The 22,243-nt window shown below is 47.0% G+C and overlaps 1 protein-coding gene, 1 long non-coding RNA gene and 1 pseudogene across 2 annotated transcripts in view; all 3 read left to right on the top strand.

The window, feature by feature from the left end:
- Positions 1 to 22,243, top strand: part of LOC143269166 (uncharacterized) — a 280,184-nt gene that overhangs the window by 57,749 nt on the left and 200,192 nt on the right. The gene's annotated exons all lie outside the window — the stretch shown is intronic.
- Yeats4 (YEATS domain containing 4) lies at positions 1,009 to 11,905 on the top strand. The gene is made up of 7 exons (XM_006988996.4): positions 1,009 to 1,285; positions 5,456 to 5,575; positions 6,307 to 6,373; positions 6,469 to 6,563; positions 9,207 to 9,299; positions 9,557 to 9,644; positions 11,187 to 11,905. Exons 1-7 carry the CDS (start codon positions 1,235 to 1,237, stop codon positions 11,354 to 11,356), a joined length of 684 nt encoding a protein of 227 aa, XP_006989058.1. The 5' UTR covers positions 1,009 to 1,234; the 3' UTR covers positions 11,357 to 11,905.
- Positions 12,876 to 14,888, top strand: LOC121823643 (10 kDa heat shock protein, mitochondrial pseudogene; annotated as a pseudogene).

The following is a 22,243-nucleotide window of genomic DNA, read 5'->3' as shown; positions in this document are numbered from 1 at the left end:
CTGAAACTGAGAGGCTTCTGTTAGGTGAAGGACACTGTCAATAAGATAAAAAGGCAGCCTACAGAATGAGGAAAGATCTGATTCAATACAAGCAAAAAAATATTCCTGTGCAGGAATTTTCAAGTGTCTCAAGAAACTACAGTCAAAAAATAAAATAAAATAAAATAAAATAAAATAAAATAAAATAAAATAAAATAAAATAAAATAAAATAAAATAAAATAAAATAAAATAAAAACAAGGGGAAAAAAATGGGAGCCCTTAGCTTAGGTCCAGTCTCTGCCTGAGACGGACTTTGAGTGGTTATTGCTGAAGCTGAGGTCATCATTCAGAAGCAGCAGGCTCCTCCGCTGACCTCCAAGACAGGGCAGTGTGTTCTGTTTCCCCAACAGCCACACTCCCTCCAGGAGGCTTCTTGCCATTGCCCTGGGCCTCAATATACACGGAGAACATCTCTTAGCTCTCCTAGTAAATGTGTTCTTAGTGCAATCACATTTTTATTTCCTAATACAATTTCCCCTCTAATGATTTATTAGAGCACTCTAATTGTAGCATCAAACTTGTTACAAGCATGTGATAGTTTCTTTTGTCTGTGAGTTACGCATTGCGGGTCGTGTTTTATTGTTTCCTGAGCTCCTGTTTTCTGAGTTCTTCTTCTTTAAAAAGAAAAAAAAAATGTATTTAGTTATTACTGTAGTGTTCTGCCTGCGTGTACGCTTGCACACCAGCAGAGGATCCCCCCAGAACTCGGGACTTCCGGAAGAGCACCCAGTGCTCTTCATCGCGGAGCTACCTCTCCAGCCCCCGAGTTCTTCTTGAAACGTTTGCTGCTTTAAACCTGTCTTTCATAGTAACGGCTTTTGGAAAGTGGGTGGTGTGGTGAGTTTCGGTTGATTTTCTACCACTCGACCATTCCCGGACCGGCTCTCTGCAGCAGCAGCAGCACTGCGCGTGCGCAGTGCGCGCCCGCGGCCGTCGCGCACTGCGCACGCGCCGCGGTCTCCCCCGCTCCTTACGCTCCGCTCTCCCACCGCGGGGCTGAATGGCCGAGCCGGACGCCGCGCGTGTGGAGGAGGTGGCCGTCCGCCCGCCGCCGCCGCGTGCCCGTGCTGCCCAAGTGACTCGCCCCGCTCCAGCCTGAACCCCTGGGGCCCGGGCTGGGCCTGTTGAGGGGAGCGGCGACCCCGCCGGCCTGAGCTCTTTCCCTGGCGGCCGCGGCTCCTTCCCTGGGACAATATGTTCAAGAGAATGGCGGAATTTGGGCCTGACTCCGGCGGGAGAGTGAAGGTCAGTGCGCAGGCGCGGCGCGGAGGCGCGCCGAGGGGAGGGGGGAGGTCCCCCGGGCTCCCATCCGGCTGGCCCCGCGCCGCTTGGCGCTCATTGGCCCCCTGGTCCCCTCGTCCCCTCCCTTCCGTCCCGCCGATAAACAAAGGTTCCGGGGTTGGCTTGGACGGCCTGTGGCCGAGCCTTGGGTAGAGAGAGTCGCCCAGGGTTGTCATTCCCGAAATCATCCCAGGAGCACTTAGCGGCGTTCGTGTTTAGTGAACGGGTGTCTCCTCCGTAGTGTTGGAGATTGTGACATTTAGTTCCCACACTTTTTATTTTAGCATCGTACGTGTATGATGGATAGCGGGGTAGCGGTCAGAGGACCGCTTGCAGGCGTCGGTTCTCTGATGTCACCATGTGGAGGGGGTGTCAGTCTCGGGTCCCCCAGCTCGCGCTGCACCATCTCTCCAGCTCGCAACCCTCCCATCTTCCTACATCCCCCGGTTAATTTTTAAGGCAGGATCAGCTGGTTCCTGATGCGCCCTCCCCCTTTAACTCCTACTGACAAATCCATCACGGGAGTTATTTTTCTCAAAAGAAATTACTTTTACACCGTCTACTTAGTTTTTTTTTTTTATCTTTATCAGCTTCCTATTATGTTTAGATTACCTTAATCATAGTGTCCATGCATCCATAGCTGTTTTAATATTGAATCTAAAGTGAGAATTTCTCAGCGGTCTTAAAGCCACTGGAATGTAGTAGGAGGAAGAAATGCCAGATTTTGTTCATGTTGGCATAAGAGGCTTCGTGGAGGTGTACATTTGCCTAACCTTTCGGTAAAGATTTGAGCCAATTTTGAAGTGGCAGAGCAAAGGGTTAATGTGAAAACTTTTCTCTACTTTGTGCATGTTAGGTTCTGGAAGTTTCTAATGTTAGTCCAGGATAACTTGAGAAAGTTAAGCCTGCAGTCTTCAGACACCAAGAGTGGTCATGCACGGCTTTAAAATTGGACACTTGTGGAGGCAGAGGCAGCCGGATCTCTGTGAGTTCGAGGCCAGCCTGGGTTACCAAGTGAGTTCCAGGAAAGGCGCAAAGCTACACAGAGAAACCCTGTCTCGAAAAACCAAAAAAAAAAAAAATTGGACACTTGTTTCTCTTTGCTGACTACTGTGTGCTCTTAGAGTTCTTTTTTTTTTCCAGTATAGATTATTGATGTAACCAACCGTTTTATTAAATAAGAAACACAGAAATAATGCAAAAGAGAAAGCCGAGAGGTCAGAGCTCAGAGCTAAAATCTCACCCTTCCGCCTGCGGTGTCCCAGCTTCCCGAATGAGCGCTCTATTTCCTGTCTGTTCGTCTATTTAAAGAGACAGAACAAGCCACAGCTATCTCACCTCACCAGTTCCTCAGCTGGTCCTGTTTCCTCAGACTGGAAGCTTCTGTGTCCTCATCCCAATAGCTCTCAGCTGAACTGTGTTGCTCCAAAGCCTGAAAGCTTAACCAGCCAAATGCTTCTAGTTTCTGGTCCTCACGCCTTATATATCTTTTTGCTTTCTACCACCACTCCCTGGGATTAAAGGCTGGCTTTCTGGGATTAAAGGCGTGTGCCACCACCGCCACACTCTTGCTATGGCTCTAATAGCTCTGATCCCCGGGCAACTTTATTTATTAACATACAATCAAAATCACATTTCAGTATAATTAGATTACCACCACAATAGATAAATCTCGACCAGGAGATTTATGTCCAGTCATAAGTGAGCCCCTTTCCATTACTGACAAATGGACAATTCCTTGCACCACCATACCACCTGTGTATTGTTTGCTTACCGGATCTGCACCCTTGTACTCGGTTCAGTGAGGCCTTGAACCTGAGGCCGTGTCTGTGGTGGTCTCTGTGCTATCAGTAGTTCTTGCCATGGTCAGGCTCACAAAAAAGCTGCTTGCCTTCTCTTGAATTCACTTTAAAACATTTCTATTACATTGTTTGTTTGTTTGTTTATGTGGGTACATGCTTGCAACAGCATGGGTGTAGAGGGCAGAGGATAGCTTTTAGGAGTCCTGGGGAACCACACTCTGGTCCTCAGGCACAGTACCACGTACCTTTGTCTACTGAGTCATCTCACTGACCCAGAATTAAGTGTAGACGGACAGATTTGATTCAGTTAACTGTCTGACTGGCTTCCTTTTTCTTTCTTTACTCTTTGCTACACTGAGGTGCTCTTTGTCCTTTGGATGTTTCTATAATTGGACAGTTACTCTCAGATCTCTGTGCAAGACTTGGTATTTTTAATATCAGTTTTCCATCATAACCTAGCTGTACAGCCTTTACATCAATCAGAAATGATGAAAACATCCTCAACCTGAGCACAGCTGTAGCAGATGTGCTGCTGGCCATCAGCTACCATGCTTCAAGCATCCAGGTGCCACATTTACTATTTTTGCCATATTTATGTCCATTCATATTTATTGTAACATTTATACTTAATTCCATTTGTAAGTCACTCTTTTTGCCATACTTGCATTCATTAATATTCATTGTAACATTTATACTTAATTCCATTTTTCAAGTCTCTTCCTAAGCATTTTGGAATTGAGAGTTCTACTTTCTAGTTGTAGCTGTGTCTTGGGTAATGTGTATTAAACACATTGTGTTGATTAGTAACAAAACACCAGACAGGAACCATTTTAAAGGAGAACAGTTCATTTAGGCTCTAGGCTTCAGAGGTATCGTAATCCAGACCGCCTGAGTTGGTGCAGCCTCTCACCACGGAAGCCAGTGAACAGAAACGGGAATTGGATCCTTAAGTTTGTTTTATTCAGAGAGCCAGCAGTTGGAGAAGGCAGCAGATCAACACCCTACACACTGCCTAGGCGGAGCAGGAGAAAGGAAGTCCATCATTTTGAGCTTAGTTTTGCCCCTCTGGCCAGGTAGTCAGGCATCTTTCTTCTTATCATCCCTTGCACTCTTCCCTGTCCTCTTGAAATGCTGAGTCTAGGTAAGAGTCTGCTGGTATCAACCTTGTCCTTTTCCAGGGGCATCTAGGCCACGGGGACTTAACCAACCATCAGAACAAACCAGCCATCAGCAACGCACATACTAAGCATTTAAGTAAGGTATGCAGGTCCCTCTCTATTACATGAAATACAAATGTGTCTATAACACAGAGTATAAAACGCCCCCATTTGTCCCCGCTGTCCTCGTCTCTTTCTGCCTGTGGTCCTTTAGCCCGTCACAGGCTTGAGGCGTGACTGGAGATCATGGCAGGGAGCACATGGCAGAGCACAGCCACTTATCTCCGTAGCTGGGGAAGGGATGGGGGAGCCAAGAACAACATAGACCTTTTAGAGACCCAACCCAAGTGGCCTGCTTGCTCCCACAGGGCCCCACCTCCTAGTAGACCATTCAGCAGTGGACTCCTCGTGTACTAATTCATTGACAAGTTAGTGCCCTCGTGATCCAGTCACCTCTCAGTGCCCCCAGCTGGGGGACCAAGCTTTCAGCAGTAAGCCCAAAAATTCTCTCGTGGACTGTCCTTGGTTTTTGGGCTGGGCTTTGGTAAAGACAGCCATAGATTAATCCAAAAGACCTTTACCTGCAAGTGATGCCAGTCAAATTAGCAATTGTATTCTGTATCCTAGCTTTTAGGTTTGTGAAGACTTATTGTTTTTCTTTAGTCAAATACTCACGTGCCTTACATGGTGATTTAGATGAGAACATTTACGCCATCTTTCAAGCCATGGCACTTGCCGCCAAACCTGATGATCTGAGTTCAGGCCCCAGGACATACATGGTAGAAGGAAGAGAATCTACTGCAGATCATCCCTGCTCCACATGTACTGCACACAGATGTGCACACAGGTGCACACAATCACTAACATTTCAAGTAGGGAGCACTGTGAGCTGCCCTGCCGTGTGGGTGCTGGAACTGAACCTAGTCCTCTGCAAGAGCAGCAAGTGCGTCAGCTGCTGGACCGTCTCTCCAGCCGCTCAGATGGGAAGGTTGTGATTAATTTATTACTTGGTTCTTGTGTTAACATGAAATGAGTGTGAAGATGGGTTGAGGAGATCCCTGTTCTAACTAAACCCTTAAGTAGTTAGACACTGTTTCCTAAAACAAGCTGCGGGTACTCACACTATTCAGGTGATGGTAAAATAGTTACTGATTTTAAACTTGCTTTTCTTTTAGGGGGTTACCATCGTCAAGCCAATAGTTTATGGTAATGTTGCCCGATATTTTGGGAAGAAAAGAGAAGAAGATGGACACACCCACCAGTGGACAGTATATGTAAAACCATATAGAAATGAGGTATGCGTTTGTTTTTTCTGCAGCTATTTTTTGAAGTGCATTTTGTTTACATGACAGCAAATTATAAAATTCTGTGTAGTAACTTTCCAAGAATGAAGTGGGCTCATTACAGAATTCCCACTCCTACCCCATCTGAAAAAAAATAAAATCAAAATTGTTATCTTCGTGTAATGAATGGAAAGAGTTTTTCAAAGTGTCTTCTGATTAAGATAAGGGGCTGGAGAGATGACCCAGCAGTTGAGAGCAAATAATGCTCATGCAGAAGACTTGAGTTCGGACCCAGCACCCGCAGAGGGCTGCTCACAAGTGCCCGTAATTGCAGCCCCAGGAAGTCCAGAGCCTCCGGCCTCCTTGGGCACCTACATGCACATTCTCATGCATGTTCATGCTCACACACACATACACACATCCACCCACACATGTACACATATCATCACTGGCTTTTGTTTTGTTTGCTGTGTTTGGGAGAAGAAACCAAGCATGCTTCCTGAACTACATCCCTGCCTTTTTAAACATTTCGTTTTGAGGTGGGGTCTAGCCAAGTTGCCCAGGCCACCCTCAACCTTAGTCATCCTTCCTTAGCTAGGATTACAGGCATGTCTCACTGTGCCAGCTAACTCCTGTTCTGTTTTAATTATGTTCTGTAAACTTCAAAGGGAAGCATACCTTATAAAACTGTGTGCATGTGCTAAGTGTGTTTCCACTGGAGAACTGATTCCTCTCTGTTTTAGGATATGTCAGCGTATGTGAAGAAAATCCAGTTTAAACTACATGAAAGCTATGGCAATCCTTTAAGAGGTGTGTCCCAGGTCTCGGGTCGCCATCTACATAAGTATAAAAGGAGCAAGAACGGAGTCGGAAATTACGATTGTCTCTCTCTCCTCCCTCTCTAGTCGTTACCAAGCCTCCCTATGAAATTACTGAAACCGGATGGGGTGAATTTGAAATAATCATCAAAATATTCTTCATTGACCCTAATGAAAGACCCGTGAGTAATGTTAACCCTTGCCAGTAGAAAACAGGACATTTAGTGAATGTGCACGTGGAATACTTACTGAGGAGCTGGGGTTTGCTCAGATGATCTCCGTGGACCTGAAGTCCTAGTGATCCTGCTGCAAGTTAAAATTTCCCATGTTATTTAGGCTCTTTCTGTTTAGAAAGAAACTGAGATTGTTGGGGCGGGGGGTTGGCTGAGTCCTAGCAAAACTGTATGTGATCAGTTCTTACAACCCTAGTGGCCACAGCCCGGGCCACAGGCTAAGACCCTGTAACAGAAACAGAAAGATGGAAGAATTAAAAATGGGCGTGGTGAGAAACCCCAGCAAATCCAACACTTGGGAGGTACAGACAGGAGTCAAAGGTTATCTGCCGCTCCACATTGACTTGTTGGCTGGCCTACAGGTGACTTCTCATGAAAACAAAAACGGAAAATTCACGGGGCAGTGGTGGCGTGTGCGCACACACGCACATACGCCTTTAATTCCAGGCAGAGGCAGGTGATCTCTGTGAGTTCAAGGCCAACGTGGTCTACAGAATGAGTTCCAGGACAGCTAGGACTGTTATACAGAGAAACCCTGTCTCCAAAAACCAGAAAATCCTACCTGCCCGAAACCAGGTGATTCAGGAGTCAGAGTCAGCCAGGCCCAATGGGATGTGGGCCCTTCTGGATGTATAGGGCACCTTCCCTATGGATGTAGACCCCCACAGGCCTTGCTTATTGTCTGTCATGACATCACCTTCAGTGCCATCTCTTGTCTTGGTATCCAGCAAGAAAGGAAGGTCAATAGGCCCGGCCACCCCATGGCCTTCTCTCTTTTTTCCAAAAAAAAAAAAACCTTTCTTACATTTATTTATTTGTATGTGTGGTGTGCTCACACGGTTTCCATCCCTGTGTTGTCAGGTTGCAGAGTCTCTGCAGCGTTTGTCTGTCCCGGAAATGATCAAATACATCTTGAATGTGGCCCACGTAACTCATGTTCTCATTTAAGATGGTCTGCTGTTGTTTAGTAATCCTCTGGGGGTTTGCCTTCTCCCTCTCTCCATCCCACCCCAAGCCAGGAGAAAACCCAGAGCCTTGTACTGCTGAGCTGTAGTCTGAGTCTGGAACGTGCCCTTTGAAGGCAGGGTGTTTCCACTGGCTAAGTCCCGTCCAGAGAAGGCAGACATCTGTAAGCTGATTTTGTTTGTTTAAATGGAGTGGCAGATATCTGTTCATTTTCCTCTTCAGAGTACACGTCCTATTTTGTGATTGTTTGGAAGAGTCCTGCTTCCTTACAGTGGTGTGAGCTAGCCTTGTGGGGAGTTGTGTGGCCTCTGGATTGGTGTGAACGGTTCACCATAGCTGTGCAGCTTTGCCAGCTCTTCTGTTGGGAGGAGAAGGCTTCAGCACAGAGCTTCTCCCGGGGCCCCAGTGCACCTGAGCTCACAGGCAGGGTGCCCTTGGCAGAGAAGTCGCCTGCCGACTGGTGTTATGCCCCTAGTGGAGGATCTTGCGCCCACTGGAGATTCAGTATTGGTTATTCCTTTAGAAAACTACCTCCCTGCCTCCCACAGTCTCATTCTGCAACCAGGCTGCTGACATAGAACTCAGGAACACTCCTGCCTCAGCCTCCCAAATGCTGGGATGTAGCATGAATCTTAGAAGGTCTTATTAATAAAAATAAACCTGAAGCCAGGTATTGGGGTGAATGCTGGAAGATCAGAGAAGCAGAACAAGCCACAGCCACCTCACCTTGCCAGTTCTTCAGCTGATCTTGTTTCTTCAGACTGGAAGCTTCTGTGTCCTCATCCAAATGGATTTCAGCTGAACTGCTTCTTGAAAACCTAAAGCTTAACCAGGCTCTAGTTCCTGGTCCTCACACCTTAAATACCTTTCTGCTTTCTGCCATCACTTCCTGGGATTAAAGGCATGTGTTACCATGCCTGGCTGTTTCCAGTGTGGCTTTGAACTCACAGAGATCCAGATGGATCTCTGCCTCTGGAATGCTAGGGTTAAAGGCGTGTGTGCCACCATTTTCTGGCCTCTATATCTTGTGGCTGTTCTGTTCTCTGACCCCAAATAAGTTTGAGTGCACAATATTTTGGGGAACACAATATCACCACACTGGGGTAACAGGCAATGTCCACCATACCCAGCGGAAAATCCTTGTTCTCAAGTCAGTTTGTAAACCTTAATATTCACAGAGAATGATTAAAATCCCCATAGCTTTCCGTGTGGTGGTTGGGATAGTTACTCTCCAGATGCTTGTGTAGACCCCACCTCACCTCTGGAGTGTGGACAGACGACGGGATACCTGGTGGAAAGTAAAGGACAGGAAGTTTGGGTGATTTGCCCCCTACGTTACAACTGAAGCAAGATCGGGAACGTGCTGTATTTATTAATTCCGTCCCATAATTCAGCTAAAGAAACGACAGGGTCAGCCAGGCCTGCTGGCACATGCTTGGAATCCCAGCATTGAGAAGGGAGGCGGGAGATGGGCGTTCACGGCCTACCTTCTGCTGCACAGCCAGTTTGAGGCCGGCCTGGAGGGTCTCAGAAGCCCAAGGAGGGCGGGGAAGGGCTGCCCGACTGGAGGGCTGTTTCCTGGTGCTGATGGGATCACTGACTGCATGACACCCGTCTGTCTCACAGGTGACTCTGTACCACCTACTAAAGCTGTTCCAGTCTGACACCAATGCAATGCTGGGGAAAAAGACGGTGGTTTCGGAATTCTACGATGAAATGGTAAGACTCCATAGGACGGGCTTTCCAGAGCATTCAGTCACGGTGGGGGTCAAAGTCCAGCTTTGGGAAGGTGGTTCTCTCCTTTCAGGGACTGAACTCAGGTCACAAGGCCTGGCAGCTTTATATCATTCTCGCCGCTCTTACGTTTTAAGAGCGGCGAGAATGGTGGCACACATTAACTCGCTCTTGAGTTTTAAGAGCTCTTAAGTTGGAGACCTTTGGCGTTACTGGGTTTTTTTCTCATTTTATCCCTTAAGATATTTCAAGACCCAACGGCAATGATGCAGCAGCTGTTAACAACATCTCGTCAGCTGACATTAGGAGCCTATAAACACGAGACAGAGTGTAAGTGCCTCCGTGTGTTCTAAGGGGCGAGGGAATTGGTTGTTAGTGGCTTTTTTTGAGGTAAATTCCTTAGGAGTTAATAAAACAAGCCGTGTGTTACCAGAGATGACATTAATGAGCTAAATAAAGGAGAGCGGTCACTAATTCCCTGTACATTTCTAGGTGATAGATGCTCTCTTAATCCTTAAGCCTGTGAGAAATGCCTAGGTTTAACTTTCATATGGTAGAAGAAATGAAGGGGACTTAGAAATAGCTGGATTTAGCTCATAGGGGGTGAGGATGTGTTTGAACTCAAGTCTTTGTGATTTCAAAGTTAGGGTTTTTTTTCACCGTACCACCTAGCTGCCTGTTAGTTATTCACATTTGTGGAACAGCTGTACTGGTGAGCAGCAGTTACCTAAGGCTTCCACAAGATGGAGACGTTGGCTGCAAGCAGGAGTTTTTAATTGTCAAGACTGTACCACACTAGCCAGCTAGCATATTTAAGTGACTGTATCTCATTTTGTAGTTAAGACATTTCTTTGGTAATTTTTAATGTATCCAGCTAAAAGTTTTGCTTTTGCATTGCTGGGGGTTGAATCCAGCACGTCACCTAATCATACTCTGCCACAAGCTACATCACCAGCCTCTGGACATTTTTAAATACTAACGTTCTTTTGCCAACATAAATAGTCGTAATAATAGTTAGTAAAGTGTTTTATAGATCACACAGTGTTCTAGGGACTTCCTACACGTTGGTTCATTTAAGATCTTCTGAACGGGGCTGGGGAGGTGGCCGGGTTGGTGAAGTAGGTGCTTGTGCACGAGGACCCGAGTTGGGATCCCAGCACCTCTGTGAAACACTGGATGTGGTGTCTACGGTCTCTGTGCCTACCGTCCGACAGCAGGGCATGCAGGGACGGGGCGGTCACTGGGGCTTGCTGGCCGCTGTTCCTGCCCGGTCCGTGAGCGCCAGGTTCAGAACAGTGAGGTGGAGAGCGACGGAGGAGCACTCCTGAAGCTGATCTCGGCCTGCACACACACGTGCACACACCCCACACAGTCTGCTCAAATTATAATTTATGTCATGTGAGGAAGTGAGTGTAGAAATGTGTCGTGGCTAGCGGAGCGAGATTTCAAATTTAAACAGTTTTGGTTTGGTTTTCTGGGAAAAAAAGCTAGAGGCTTATTTTGGTGGTATGATTTTGCTGTGTAAATTGCTTTGCATTAGTTAAGAATATTTTTGGCTGGTTCACTGGCATTTCTTGGGTTTGTATGCCCCTTAGTCCAAAGTAATATGTATCTAGAGGAAAACAAAGAAATGATGTCTCAAAGCCTTAGCTGTGAGTAGCTGCAGTTTCGTTTTTCCAGAAAACAACTTGGAGCCTCTGTTGGGAGTTTAGACCCCTTCCCTCTCAGCCCACCTTGTTCCATGTTCTGTATCTTAAATTGTCCACCTCTCTCTCATCCTGCAAACAGTGGCATTACGAAGCGCTGTTTGTTCTTCTGTGGGGCATCTTAACATAAGAAGGAGGAATTCTCTGCTCAAGTCTTTTTCTTCAGTTGCAGAACTTGAAGTGAAAACCAGAGAAAAATTAGAAGCTGCCAAGAAAAAAACAAGCTTCGAAATTGCAGAGCTTAAGGAAAGATTAAAAGCAAGTCGTGAAACTATAAATTGTTTAAAAAATGAAATCAGAAAACTCGAAGAAGATGATCAGACAAAAGACATTTAAGGGGCTGGTAGTCGGTGAGCCGGAAGCAGGCGGCTCCACAGGAGCACGGACTCGGTGCGGACGACGCTGTGGTGTCCCCTGGAGGAGCTGCGTGTGCATGAGATCGCCGGCATGGGTGTCTCAGCAGTGCAGTCCCAGCACTCAGACTGCTCAAGCCTCTTCCCTGGGGATCCATCCGGTTCTAAGAGCTGATGCGGATAGCATTCCATGATGTTAAGCACAACTTTTAAAGTTTTGTTTTTGGTTTTTAAATTGGACTATATGTGTAGTTTATTTTCCTTTAGGCAGACATCAGAATTTTGTTATAAAGTCTAACTTGTACAGTTTATACTTCTCCACTAGGTGGAATTAGTGTGTGTTTTAGTACTAGGTAGAATTGGTGTGTGTATCTAATTCTTCGGGTTCTTACCGGGCCCGTTCTGCCTCTTTTGTATATGATCTGTCTGGTAAGTATTCAGTAAATGTAGTCTACTGCTCTTCTGTCTGCCTCCTGTGACCTCGCCACTCACTTTTCCACCTTGTAATTTTAAATAAATATTTGGGTGTTTTTGTTTGGTTTTGTTTGAGAATTTCATACAATGCATTTTGATCGTATTCACCCTTAGCTCCTCCCAGATCCAGCCCGACCTCCCTGCCCAGCTTCACGTCCTTTTTCATTTTGACTTTAACCCATCAACTCCAGTTTGTGCTCTCCATATACGTCTGGGAGTGGAATCCTGACATCCTTAAAGAAAATTGACTCCCTCCCCCTGAGGCCATCATCTGTCCACTCAGCCAGGGGTGGGGACTCATGGGGACATTTCCTCCTGACACTTAGACCATAATATAGTTGTTCACAGAAGTGACCCGGAAGTGATGTGTGTGAGAGACTGAAGAGCCAGGCCCTTTCCTGAATATCGGGGTAAGCTCTGTGTTTCTCAGTGCATCCTGGTGAACTGGAGGGAACCACCTCGATCCTAACCTAGAAACGGGCAGTTGAAGTCTGGGCATGTTTTGTTTTGAGACAGGGTCTCAGTATGTAGGCCTGGATGGCTTTGAACCCACAGATGTGCCTGCCTCAGTCATTCAAATTCTGGGGTGAAAGGCTTGTACCACAAAAGCGTCAGTAATAGATGGCTCCACTGAAGCTGGGCAGGCCGGTTCAGAGCGCTCTGAAGAGAAGGGAGGAGGTGGTGGGCCAGAGGCACCTCTACAATCCCAGAGAGGCCGGCCGCTCAGTGGTGAAGAGCACTTGGTTACTCTTGCAAAGGACCCGCCCGGGGTTAGTCCTCAGCACCCATATGGTGACTCACAACCAGTTGTCACTCCCGTTCCGGGAGTTCCAGCACCCTCTTCTGACCTCCACAGGCATGTGTACCAGGCATGCATGTGGTACAAATACATACATGAGTCCAAAACACTCATACACACAAATCTTTATTTTTTTTAAAGTTTATTTATTATGTATACAGCGTTCTGTCTGCATGTATGCCTGCAGGCCAGAAGAGGGCGCCAGATCTCAGTACAGATGTGCGCCACCATGTGGATGCTGGGAATTGAACTGCCAGATGCTCGTAACTGCTGGGCCATCTCTCCAGCCCCACATTAATCTTTTTTTGTAAAGACCAAAAAGACTTCTTGCAGCGGTGGTGTGAGTGCAGAGTCCACCCAAGCTGGGGCAGCTCCAGTGACGGACGGCGGGACGAGCTTTCGGAGAGTCTCTTCCACTCTTGGTCGAAAGGAGGGCAGCTAAGAGTGTAACCAAAGGTGGCCTGTGGTTCCGGAACAGTCTCAGACAACAGCAGCAACCATGGCGTCAGGCCCTAAGGAAAGGCTGGCGAGAGCCAAGCCGTTAGTGAGAAAGTTGGGGACAAAGTCCTCCCAGACCACAGAGGCACCAAAGTGGTTCTAGACAACGCGATTATTTTTGACTCGGAGACGCTGACATTCTTGGGAAGTATGTGGAGTAAAATCCCTGTTGAAATGGCGTCTTAGGAAGCTGCCCAAGCCGCCGACACTCTGAACTATTTCATCGTGTAAATAATGTCCATGTCTCCCTTTTATATAATAAGCCAATGACACCTAAATAATGACATCCATTGTCTCGGGTACTTAGTTTCGCTGTGCTGTTATAAATATTCCCAAGAAAAATAATGTTAGACAAGCAAACAAAAACCCATATCTGGTGAAGCAACTCATGCTGGGGGGGGGGTCTTTATGGCTATCCCTCCTTACATCCGGCATGCCTAAAATTGGTACTAACGGTTTTCCAAATCCCAAAGATGCCTCACGTGCACCTAGACACCATTGCCAGAAGATGTTGAAGAGGCCTGTGCCAAAGCCCAGTCTCCTGTCTGGCTCTGCGCTTCCTCCTGCTTTGGACTGCGGTCTCCCAGGATTGTTCCTACACCTAAGACTTCAGGATATGCCACACATGTGTTTGTCTCGTTGAGGCTTGAAGACTAGCAAAGCTACTTAAGTTATTTTTATTTGTAGGCATGTGCCCGTTTGTAGGTATGTGCATCACTTGTGTGCCAGGTGCCTTTGGGGGCCAGAAGAGGGTGTTGGGTCTCCTCGGACTGGAGTTCCAGATGGTTGTGAGCTACCACGTGGGTGCTAGAAATAGAAGCTGGGTCCTCGGAAATAGTCTCCAGTACTTCTAACCACTAAGCCATCTCTCCAGCCCACGTTTTATACCTCTACAAATCAGCCCAGTCCCAGGACTTTCCTTCCTGCCCTTGGTCGATTTGGTTTGGTTCAGTTTTCAAAGTGGGGTTTCTCTCTGTAACAGCCCTGGCTGTCCTGGAACTCACTCTGTAGCCCAGGCTGGCCTCAAACTCAAAGATCCGCCTCTCTCTGCCTCCCGAGTGCTGGGATTAAAAGTATGCGCCACCACTGCCCGATTGTGCCCCGTCTTTTGAGTTAAGGATGCAGGAACTTTTTTTGAAGAGACCCAGAGAGTAACTATCTCTGCTATTGTGGGAAGGCAGTCCCGCACAGCAAATGGGTATAACTATCCAATAAAAATGGCTTTATTGACAAAACTTGAATAACGAAATTTTTCATGTCAAAATATTTTCCTTCATTTCTTTTAATATTGAAAACTATATATAATAAATGAATGAATACACACACGCACGCACGCACGCACGCATATATACATACTCACAGGCCGCATATAAGTTAGGCACCCAGCCAGCCAGGCTTGGGCCCGAGGGCTTGTTTGTTTTTCAGTTTCTCTAGAATAGAAATGCACCGAGACGTGTTGACCACAAGAGGGCGATCTGTGCTTTCCCATGGAACTCAAGAGTTTGCCGCTGGGCCCTCGGCAATGTCCCGAGTGGACTAGATTACAGATTACTCCAAGCTACCCTACCTAAAAAGGGGATTCCTAGAGCCTGTGGGGTGGCTTAGTGGATGAATCAAACTGACTCGCTGAGTCCAATCTCTAGGACCACATTGTAGAAAGAGAGAACCAACCCCCACGTGTTGTCCTCTGACCTGCGCGCGCGCACACACACACACACACACACACACACACACACACACACACACACAGAAAATAAATAGATGTTAAATAAATAAAGGCGTTATGAAGCACAAGTATACTGGCTGATTTTTTTTTTTCAATGTAATGTTGCCAGAGACTTGCTCTTACCCTTTCGTGGGCGCTGAGGAGCGTTGTTGTATCATGAGGAATTTGCTTCCTAACTTCTTCAGACATCCCTGAAGGCATCCATCGGCTTATTTCTTCCCTTGGGCACCCACCTTCAGTGTTGGAAGTTTATCTGACCCTTAGTTAGCATCCTTTGGAGGGTCAGTTTGTTGGTTGGTTTGTTTTTGAGATGGGGGTCTCCCAGGTTGTATCCCACAATTACAGGTGTGAGCCGCCACACTTAGCTGCCTGTCTCCCTCCCTCTCTCCCTCCCTCCTTCCCTCTCTCCCTCCCTCCCTTCCTCTTTTTCCAGTCCTGCTGACTAGCTCAGTCCCTTTCAGCATATCTTCTTCCTCCATTTAGTCTATTAATGTTTATTATTTTATTAGTTATTTGGAGTTTTGTTTTGTTAGAGACAGGAGCTCATGTAATCCAGACTGGCCTGGAACACGATAAGTAGCAAAGAATAGCCTTGAACCCTCCTGACCCTCTTGTCTCAACCTCCCAAGTGCTGGGAGCACAGGTTTGTATTATCACATCTGAAGGGTAACTTTTTAAAAATTCTCCAAGTGTCTACCCTGAACCAGCTTTTAAGGAATTCTTGCTTATCCATGGTTTTAAGCAATGTTTTATGCTAGCCATTCAAAGCCTACATGCCTATGCTGAGCTCTGGACTGTATTAAATTACTTCTAGATAAAATATCTGGATACTCTGCAGTCACTTGCATTAGAACATTCCTGAAGCATAAGTCATGGCCTATTTCAGTCTTCCTCCATCATGAACCCCCATCCTGGCACACAGCACCAGTTATCTGTGGTCGACAGCATCTCTCCGGCACAGGCGTCTCAGCTGAGAATTACAAACCTCACTCACAGAGATGGGTCCTATGGCCGCGCTCGTATCATGGGACCCTTCTCTTTAGTTTGGATTTAGGGCGTTAGTAAGCCAGTCCCCGCCATTGTCATCTTTGGGGATTATCGGTAGCCACTATTGTTGCCCATCTTAAGGCTGAGGTGGCTGTGTGCTTGGGGAAGAGTGTTTGGCGGAGGGATTCAAAGTGTGGGCTCTGGAATGGGACTTCAAAGTCTGAACCATGCCCCTGTGGCTGGCTTTGTGACCCCAGGCAAGTTACTTAGCTCCTATGTGCCTTGCTTTGTTCATTCTTAAAGTGGGCATAATTATAGTGACCTCATAAAAGAGCAAATAAGATGATGTATGTCAAGAATGGGGCATAGAACTTAGAATGCAAAAAGTTAAGTGCGTCATTTTTCAAGGGGCTTCATTGGAATTTAATTTATATATTGTTTCGAGCTGACTTGTATCCCCCTCCAAGATTTGTGTGTTGAATCCCTAGCCCCCAGTACCTCCGAATGTAATTATATGTGAAGATTAAGCATTTAAATATGTAATTAAGCTAAAGTGGGGTCATTACATTAAAGTGGGATCTAATTCAGTATAACTGGTGTCCTTATTTAGTTAGTTTGCTTTTGAGACAGGGTCTTACAATGTAGCCCTGACTGACCTGGAGCTGGCTATGTAGACCAGGCTAGCCTCAAACTCACAAACCTATCTATGCCTCCCAAGTGATAGGATTAAAAGTGTGCCACCACACCCTGCAGGCTAGTGTCCTTTAAAAAGCTGGACATGGTAGTATACTTTTAATTGCAGCAATTGGAAGGCTGAGGTGGGAGGTTCAAGGTCAGCCTGGGCTGCACAGTAAGATCCCATCTCAAAACAACAACAAGCAGTAAGAAAAAGGAGGAAGGGGAGGAAGAGGAGGGAGGAGAAAAAAGGAAGAGGAGGAAGAAGAGAAGGAAGAGGAATTGGAAACAGAGAAAACAGGATGATGGGCCACAGACATGGGGGAGATGTCTGCATACCCAGAGAGACCCAGGACAGGCTTCCCTCACAGCCTTGGAGGGAGTGGGTCCTGCTGACACTTTGATCTCAGCCTTTCTGCCTCCAGCGTTGCATAAGAATAAATCAGTGTTGTTTACGCCACCCAGCGTGAGATGTTTCATCAGCCCCAGCAAACCAGCACATGCACCATAAATATCACCCACTTGATGTACAACTCGGGGATCTTGTAGTAAGTTTAGAATCATATACAACCGTTACCACGGCCTAATTTTAGAATATTTTCATTGCCTCTAAAAGAAACCTTGTGCCTGTGTGCAGTCACCGCCCATCCACCTTCGGCTCCGGGCCAGCATCACTCACCTTCCTGTCTATACATTTACCTTTTCTGGGCATCTTATAACTCTCTGCAATGGTTGGCAGATTCTGTACTTCAGAATCAATCCACTCTATTTCTCCCATCTCCTTAAAAATAACAAGCCTGAGTCTTAGGCCTTGTGGCTTCTATACAGTTACACACTACTACTATAGTTTTTTGCAATATCTTTCAGAGAAAATGCATATAGGCCTCAGAAGAGTTGGAATGAGAATGGAAATACTCCAGTCCAAGGGCTTGCAGGATGGCTCAGTGAGTAAAGGCACTGGCCACCAAGCTCCACACCCTGAGTCCCATCCCTGGGACCCACGTGATGGAAGGAGAGCATTGAGTCCTGCAGGCTACACACACACACACACACACACACACACACACACACACACACACACACACACACACACACACAAATATAATACATTTGTAAAGAAGAACAAAAAATAGCAGGGCAGTGGTGGCCCACACCTTTCATCCCAGCACTCAGGAGGCAGAGGCAGGCGGATCTCTGTGAGTTCGAGGCCAGCCTGGTCTACATAGTTTGAAAATAATTGTATGGTTGGGGTCACCACAGCTTTAGGAAGGTTGAGAACCACTGATATAGTAGGTCCCAGTAGGTTCCAGGTTAGCCAAGGCTACACAGTGAGACCACGTCAAAACAATAAATAAAAGAAAAAGGGAGAAATAACCACTTTGGTGACACTGCATGGACTGGACTTGCAGAGCACAGAGATGAGGGAGGAGGGTCAGCAGCTCAAGGATTACCTTCAGCCACGTGTGGAATTTGAGGCCCGCCTGGGGTACATGGGACTCTGTTTCAAAGGCAAAACCTCATTAGCATCCATGGTGAGACCTGGAATGACCAGCTATTCCCTAAGCCGTGTGTGCACAGCAGTAACTAAAGAAGACGTTCTGTTGGGACCACATAAGTGGGGCCACAGCCTGGACAGCACAGGGTCCAGATGGCCAAAGACGGTGCTGAGGATGCACAGAGAGGCGTTGCACAAAATGCCTGTGCCGGCTAGCTCTTACCAAAACCACACAAACTAGAGTCGCCTTGGAAGGAAAAAAAAAAATCTCAGTTGAAGAATTGCTTTCATCGGAGCAGCCTGTGGACAAGCCAAGGCATTCTCTTGACTACTAATGGCTGGAAAAGGGCCCAGCCCACCGTGGGCAGTGCCGTCTGTGAGCAGGTGGGGCTGGGCTGTATAAGAAAGATAGCTGAGCATCAACTTGGGAGTGGGCCAGTAAGCAGTGTTCCGCCATGGCCTCTGCTTCACCTACCACCTCCAGGCTCCTGCCTTGAGTTCTCACCTGTGCCTCCCCTGATGATATAGGTTGTGACCGATGCCCAATAAGTCCTTTACAAGTTGCTTTCGCACACCTTCAATCCCAGCACTCAGGAGGCAGGGCCAGGTGGATCTCTGTGAGTTCGAGGCCAGCCTGGTCTACAGAGCGAGATCCAGGACAGGCACCAAAACTACACAGAGAAACCCTGTCTCGAGAAAAAAAAAAAAAAAAAAAGATGGGCTCTCATATAGCCCAGCTGGTTTCAGACTTTCTATGTAGCTGAGGACAACTTTGAACTTCTGACTTTCTCACCTCTACCTCCCGTGTGCTGGCTGGGATACAGGTATGTGCCATTGTGCCCAGTTTATGTAATACGTTCATGGATCCTGGTCAACTACGTTTCTCACTGAGCTGTATCCCTTACTTAAAGGAAAGGGCCTTTTAAATGAAACCTTCCCACAGTCCTATATCAAACCACAGCTGGGGGAACCTTTGCTTTTCTCATCTAGCAGGATTGATATCCCCATAGTAAACTTCAAGTCACATAAACTAGAAAAACATATAGCCGTCTATATAGACCTGGATGTCAGAGTCAGACTGATGGGCGGTCAATGGATGGTTAGTTCCTGACCGGTGGCATCAGGGATGGGTTTGCTCGCATTTATATTTCCATGGCTTTCTTTTTCAAGGAAACGTTTGTTACCAGTAGTTTCGTGGGATATCAATGGAGTGGCAAGGGAGAATGTCTTTAAGTGAGTTGGGAAGCCAACTCTGAGAAATTGCACCTGCGTTCATTCCCTTTTAATTGCGGTGATCATGCTGACGGGCAACTTCAGGGAGGAAGGATTTACACTGGCTCCAGGTCTGAAGGTACCAGGTTGTCACGGTGAGAAAACCATGGCAGCACAAACAGCTGACGGCTCCCGGTGGTGGGAGAGAGAAGAGACTGCCTGTCCACATCTCCCCTGACCAGGGTGAGAAGCGGGGCTGGGCTATAAACCTCAAGACCTGGCAAGCGGGACACACTTCCTCCAGGTAGGTCCTACCTACCTCCCAAAGGCTCCGGACCCTCCCCGAAACAGTCCCACTAGCCTGGGGCTGAGTGTTGGAAAACATGAGACCGTGGGGGATGTTTTACCCCCCACAAATGACAACGCTGCCCAGTCTTACGGTGTCTACGGCATGCACAAAGAAAGGAGAATGAGCACTTCTAAAGCCGTAGACGGCTGTGATCCCAAGCACAGCTTCACCTACGGAAGGAACAGCAATCGGACAGGAAGCCGGAAGGCAAGGGACACGGGAACTGGTCTCCTGAGTTGGTTTTGAAGCTGTTATTTGGTATTGATAATCCCTTTAATAATTTTGTGTGGAGGAGTGCTTGCCTGCACAGATGATATGTGCACCAAGGCACTGTGGAACCAAAACTTGGAGTCGCAGATGGGTGTTGGGACCAAACTTGGGTCCTCTGCAAGAGCAAGTGCCGTTAACTGCTGATCCCTCTCTCCTCCCCTCTCCATTTTTTTTCTTTGAGCCAGGATCTTACTAGATAGCCCTGGCCAGCTTGAAACTTGATATATGAACCAGGCTAGCTCTGAATTCACAAAGATCTGCCTGCCTCTGTCTCCCAAGTGCTAGGATTGAAGGTGTGTGCCACCACGCCTGGCTTAGTGTCTAACTTAAGTGTTCACAAATTCTATGTGTTCCATAGTTGCAAGCTATCACTTAGTGTCAGGAAATGCAGTTGTGTTAGATAGTAGCATTTTGGTTAACACTGGACTGCATTATAGTATGGTATCCCTTAAGATTACAATGTAGCTAGAGCATTCCTAGTGACGTCATAGCCATCATAATGATGATAATGCAATGAGTTGCTGGCACATTGGCGACAAGATTGGCTTAAACAAACCCCACTGTTCTGCTAAGAGCATCAAAGCATAATGTACACAATAATGTATAAGCAGAGTATCTGATAATGATAGAAACCACATTAAGTGTTTACTGGACACAACTTTTTATAGTTATTTTACAGTGTATTTTTTTTTCTATTTTTTTTTTCTCCTGAGACAGGAGCTCACGTGACGGCAGGCTAGCCCTCCATTTGGTGATGTAGCCAAGGCTGAGCTTGAATTTCTGTTTCTTCTGCCTCTACCTCCTTTGTGCTAGGGTCACAGGTCCGCAGTATCACACCCAACTTTATGTTGTACTCAACTGAACCCAAGGGCTCTGTGCATTCTAGGCAAGCACTCTACCAAATAAACTACATCTCAGCCCTCCTTACACACACACACACACACACACACACACACACACACACACACACAAGAGCACACATAATGCTTAAACTGGGAATGTCTATAATTCTGATATTCAGGAGGCTGCAGCAAGAGAATCTCTAGTTAAAAGCCAGATTGAGGGGTTGGGGATTTAGCTCAGTGGTAGAATGCTTGCCTAGCAAGCACAAGGCCCTGGGTTCGATCCTCAGCTCCAGGGGGTAAAAAAAAAAAAAAGCCGGACTGAGCTATACAGTAAGTCATAGGCTGGCTTGGACTACATAGTGAGACTTATCTACAAATAAACAAATGTCATATCAAATAAATCATCGATGCCTACATCAAGTTTTGTGATCTTTGAGAAAAGCCCCTAATGACACATTTCTCAGAATACCTCCCTGTCATCGGGTGACGGGAGCATCACGCTTCTTAGAGTTGGCAGTGAGAAGGACCATTTCAAAGCACGTGTGAATCCAGTGGCCTAAATGGGAGAGAGCCACCCCTGTCTTTGGTAAGGAAGGCTACAGCCACGAAAGCTCAGGCTGTGTGTGAGCAGAGCCAAGGAAGCCAGGGTGCAGAGCCATGAGCAGATGTGAAATGGATGCTGATGGAGGGTGGCTGAAAATGCTCCGTGGCAAGGGCTGGCCGGGGACCACGTCAGGGATGTCAGCCTTTAATGCTGCGAGCACCGCGGCCCAAAGACGACATCTCCCACTCGGAGGAATCCATGTGGAGAGTCAGAAGACTTGAAATACATTTTCAGAAGGTCAGTTCACATCTGTTTTCTATCTGTCATGTCTTGTCAGCACTTCTGTGAGAACAGAGCCATTACACCCGTCCAGGAAGCCAGAGGCAGCCAGATCCTGCAAGCCTGGCACCTCCCAGGTCCTTGATCTGTGTCCCCTGCTGCCCCCCCCCCCCCCGAAGGAAAAGGGCTGAAAATGCCGATATACCCTCCACTTCAGCTCTCAGTTTCTGCCATGGTCACAGACTCCCTTGCAAACTGGTTCAAAGAACAAGCGTGAAGAACCCCGGGTTTCTCAGCCTCTTACTCTCCCTTAGCACAGATCAAATCAAGGACAAACGACCTAGAGGCCCCCGTCCTCTGATGTGTTTATCATCTGGCAAGCAAGAAAAAGAAAATTCCCCTAATTTTTTTTTTTTTTTTATTCTATTTACGGTCTTCTCTAGCCAGGGACCTGGAGTCTGGCCAAGAGACATACAGAAAAGCAACTAGCTTCAGGAAAATCCCCGAGCTAAGCAATCGTTGCCTTGCCCGGCTTATCAGAGCTGAGATTTCCCAATAGTGCTTATCTTGAGGCATTTATCAGGAGCAAGGAGAGCTCGCCATAGATTTGGTTCAAAGGGCAGCTGAGCAAGCACCCCGGGTCACAGTCCCTGCTTGTCTCCTTGAGTCCCTCTGTCACCCTGACCAGGCTGGCTTCAGTGGGACTGATTGGAAATT

The sequence above is a fragment of the Peromyscus maniculatus genome, chromosome 18, assembly GCF_049852395.1.
Source record: "Peromyscus maniculatus bairdii isolate BWxNUB_F1_BW_parent chromosome 18, HU_Pman_BW_mat_3.1, whole genome shotgun sequence".
NCBI lineage: Eukaryota > Metazoa > Chordata > Mammalia > Rodentia > Cricetidae > Peromyscus > Peromyscus maniculatus.
Note: the sequence above shows the minus strand (reverse complement) of the source record. Positions and strands in the feature narration are given on the sequence as shown.

Bases quoted from the DNA above. Each gene is read 5' to 3' on its own strand.
- Yeats4 (XM_006988996.4), top strand. From the start codon at position 1,235: ATGTTCAAGAGAATGGCGGAATTTGGGCCTGACTCCGGCGGGAGAGTG. The intron at 1,286-5,455 runs GTCAGTGCGCAG...CTTTTCTTTTAG, and splicing joins ACTCCGGCGGGAGAGTGAAG to GGGGTTACCATCGTCAAGCC. The intron at 9,300-9,556 runs GTAAGACTCCAT...TTATCCCTTAAG, and splicing joins CGGAATTCTACGATGAAATG to ATATTTCAAGACCCAACGGC.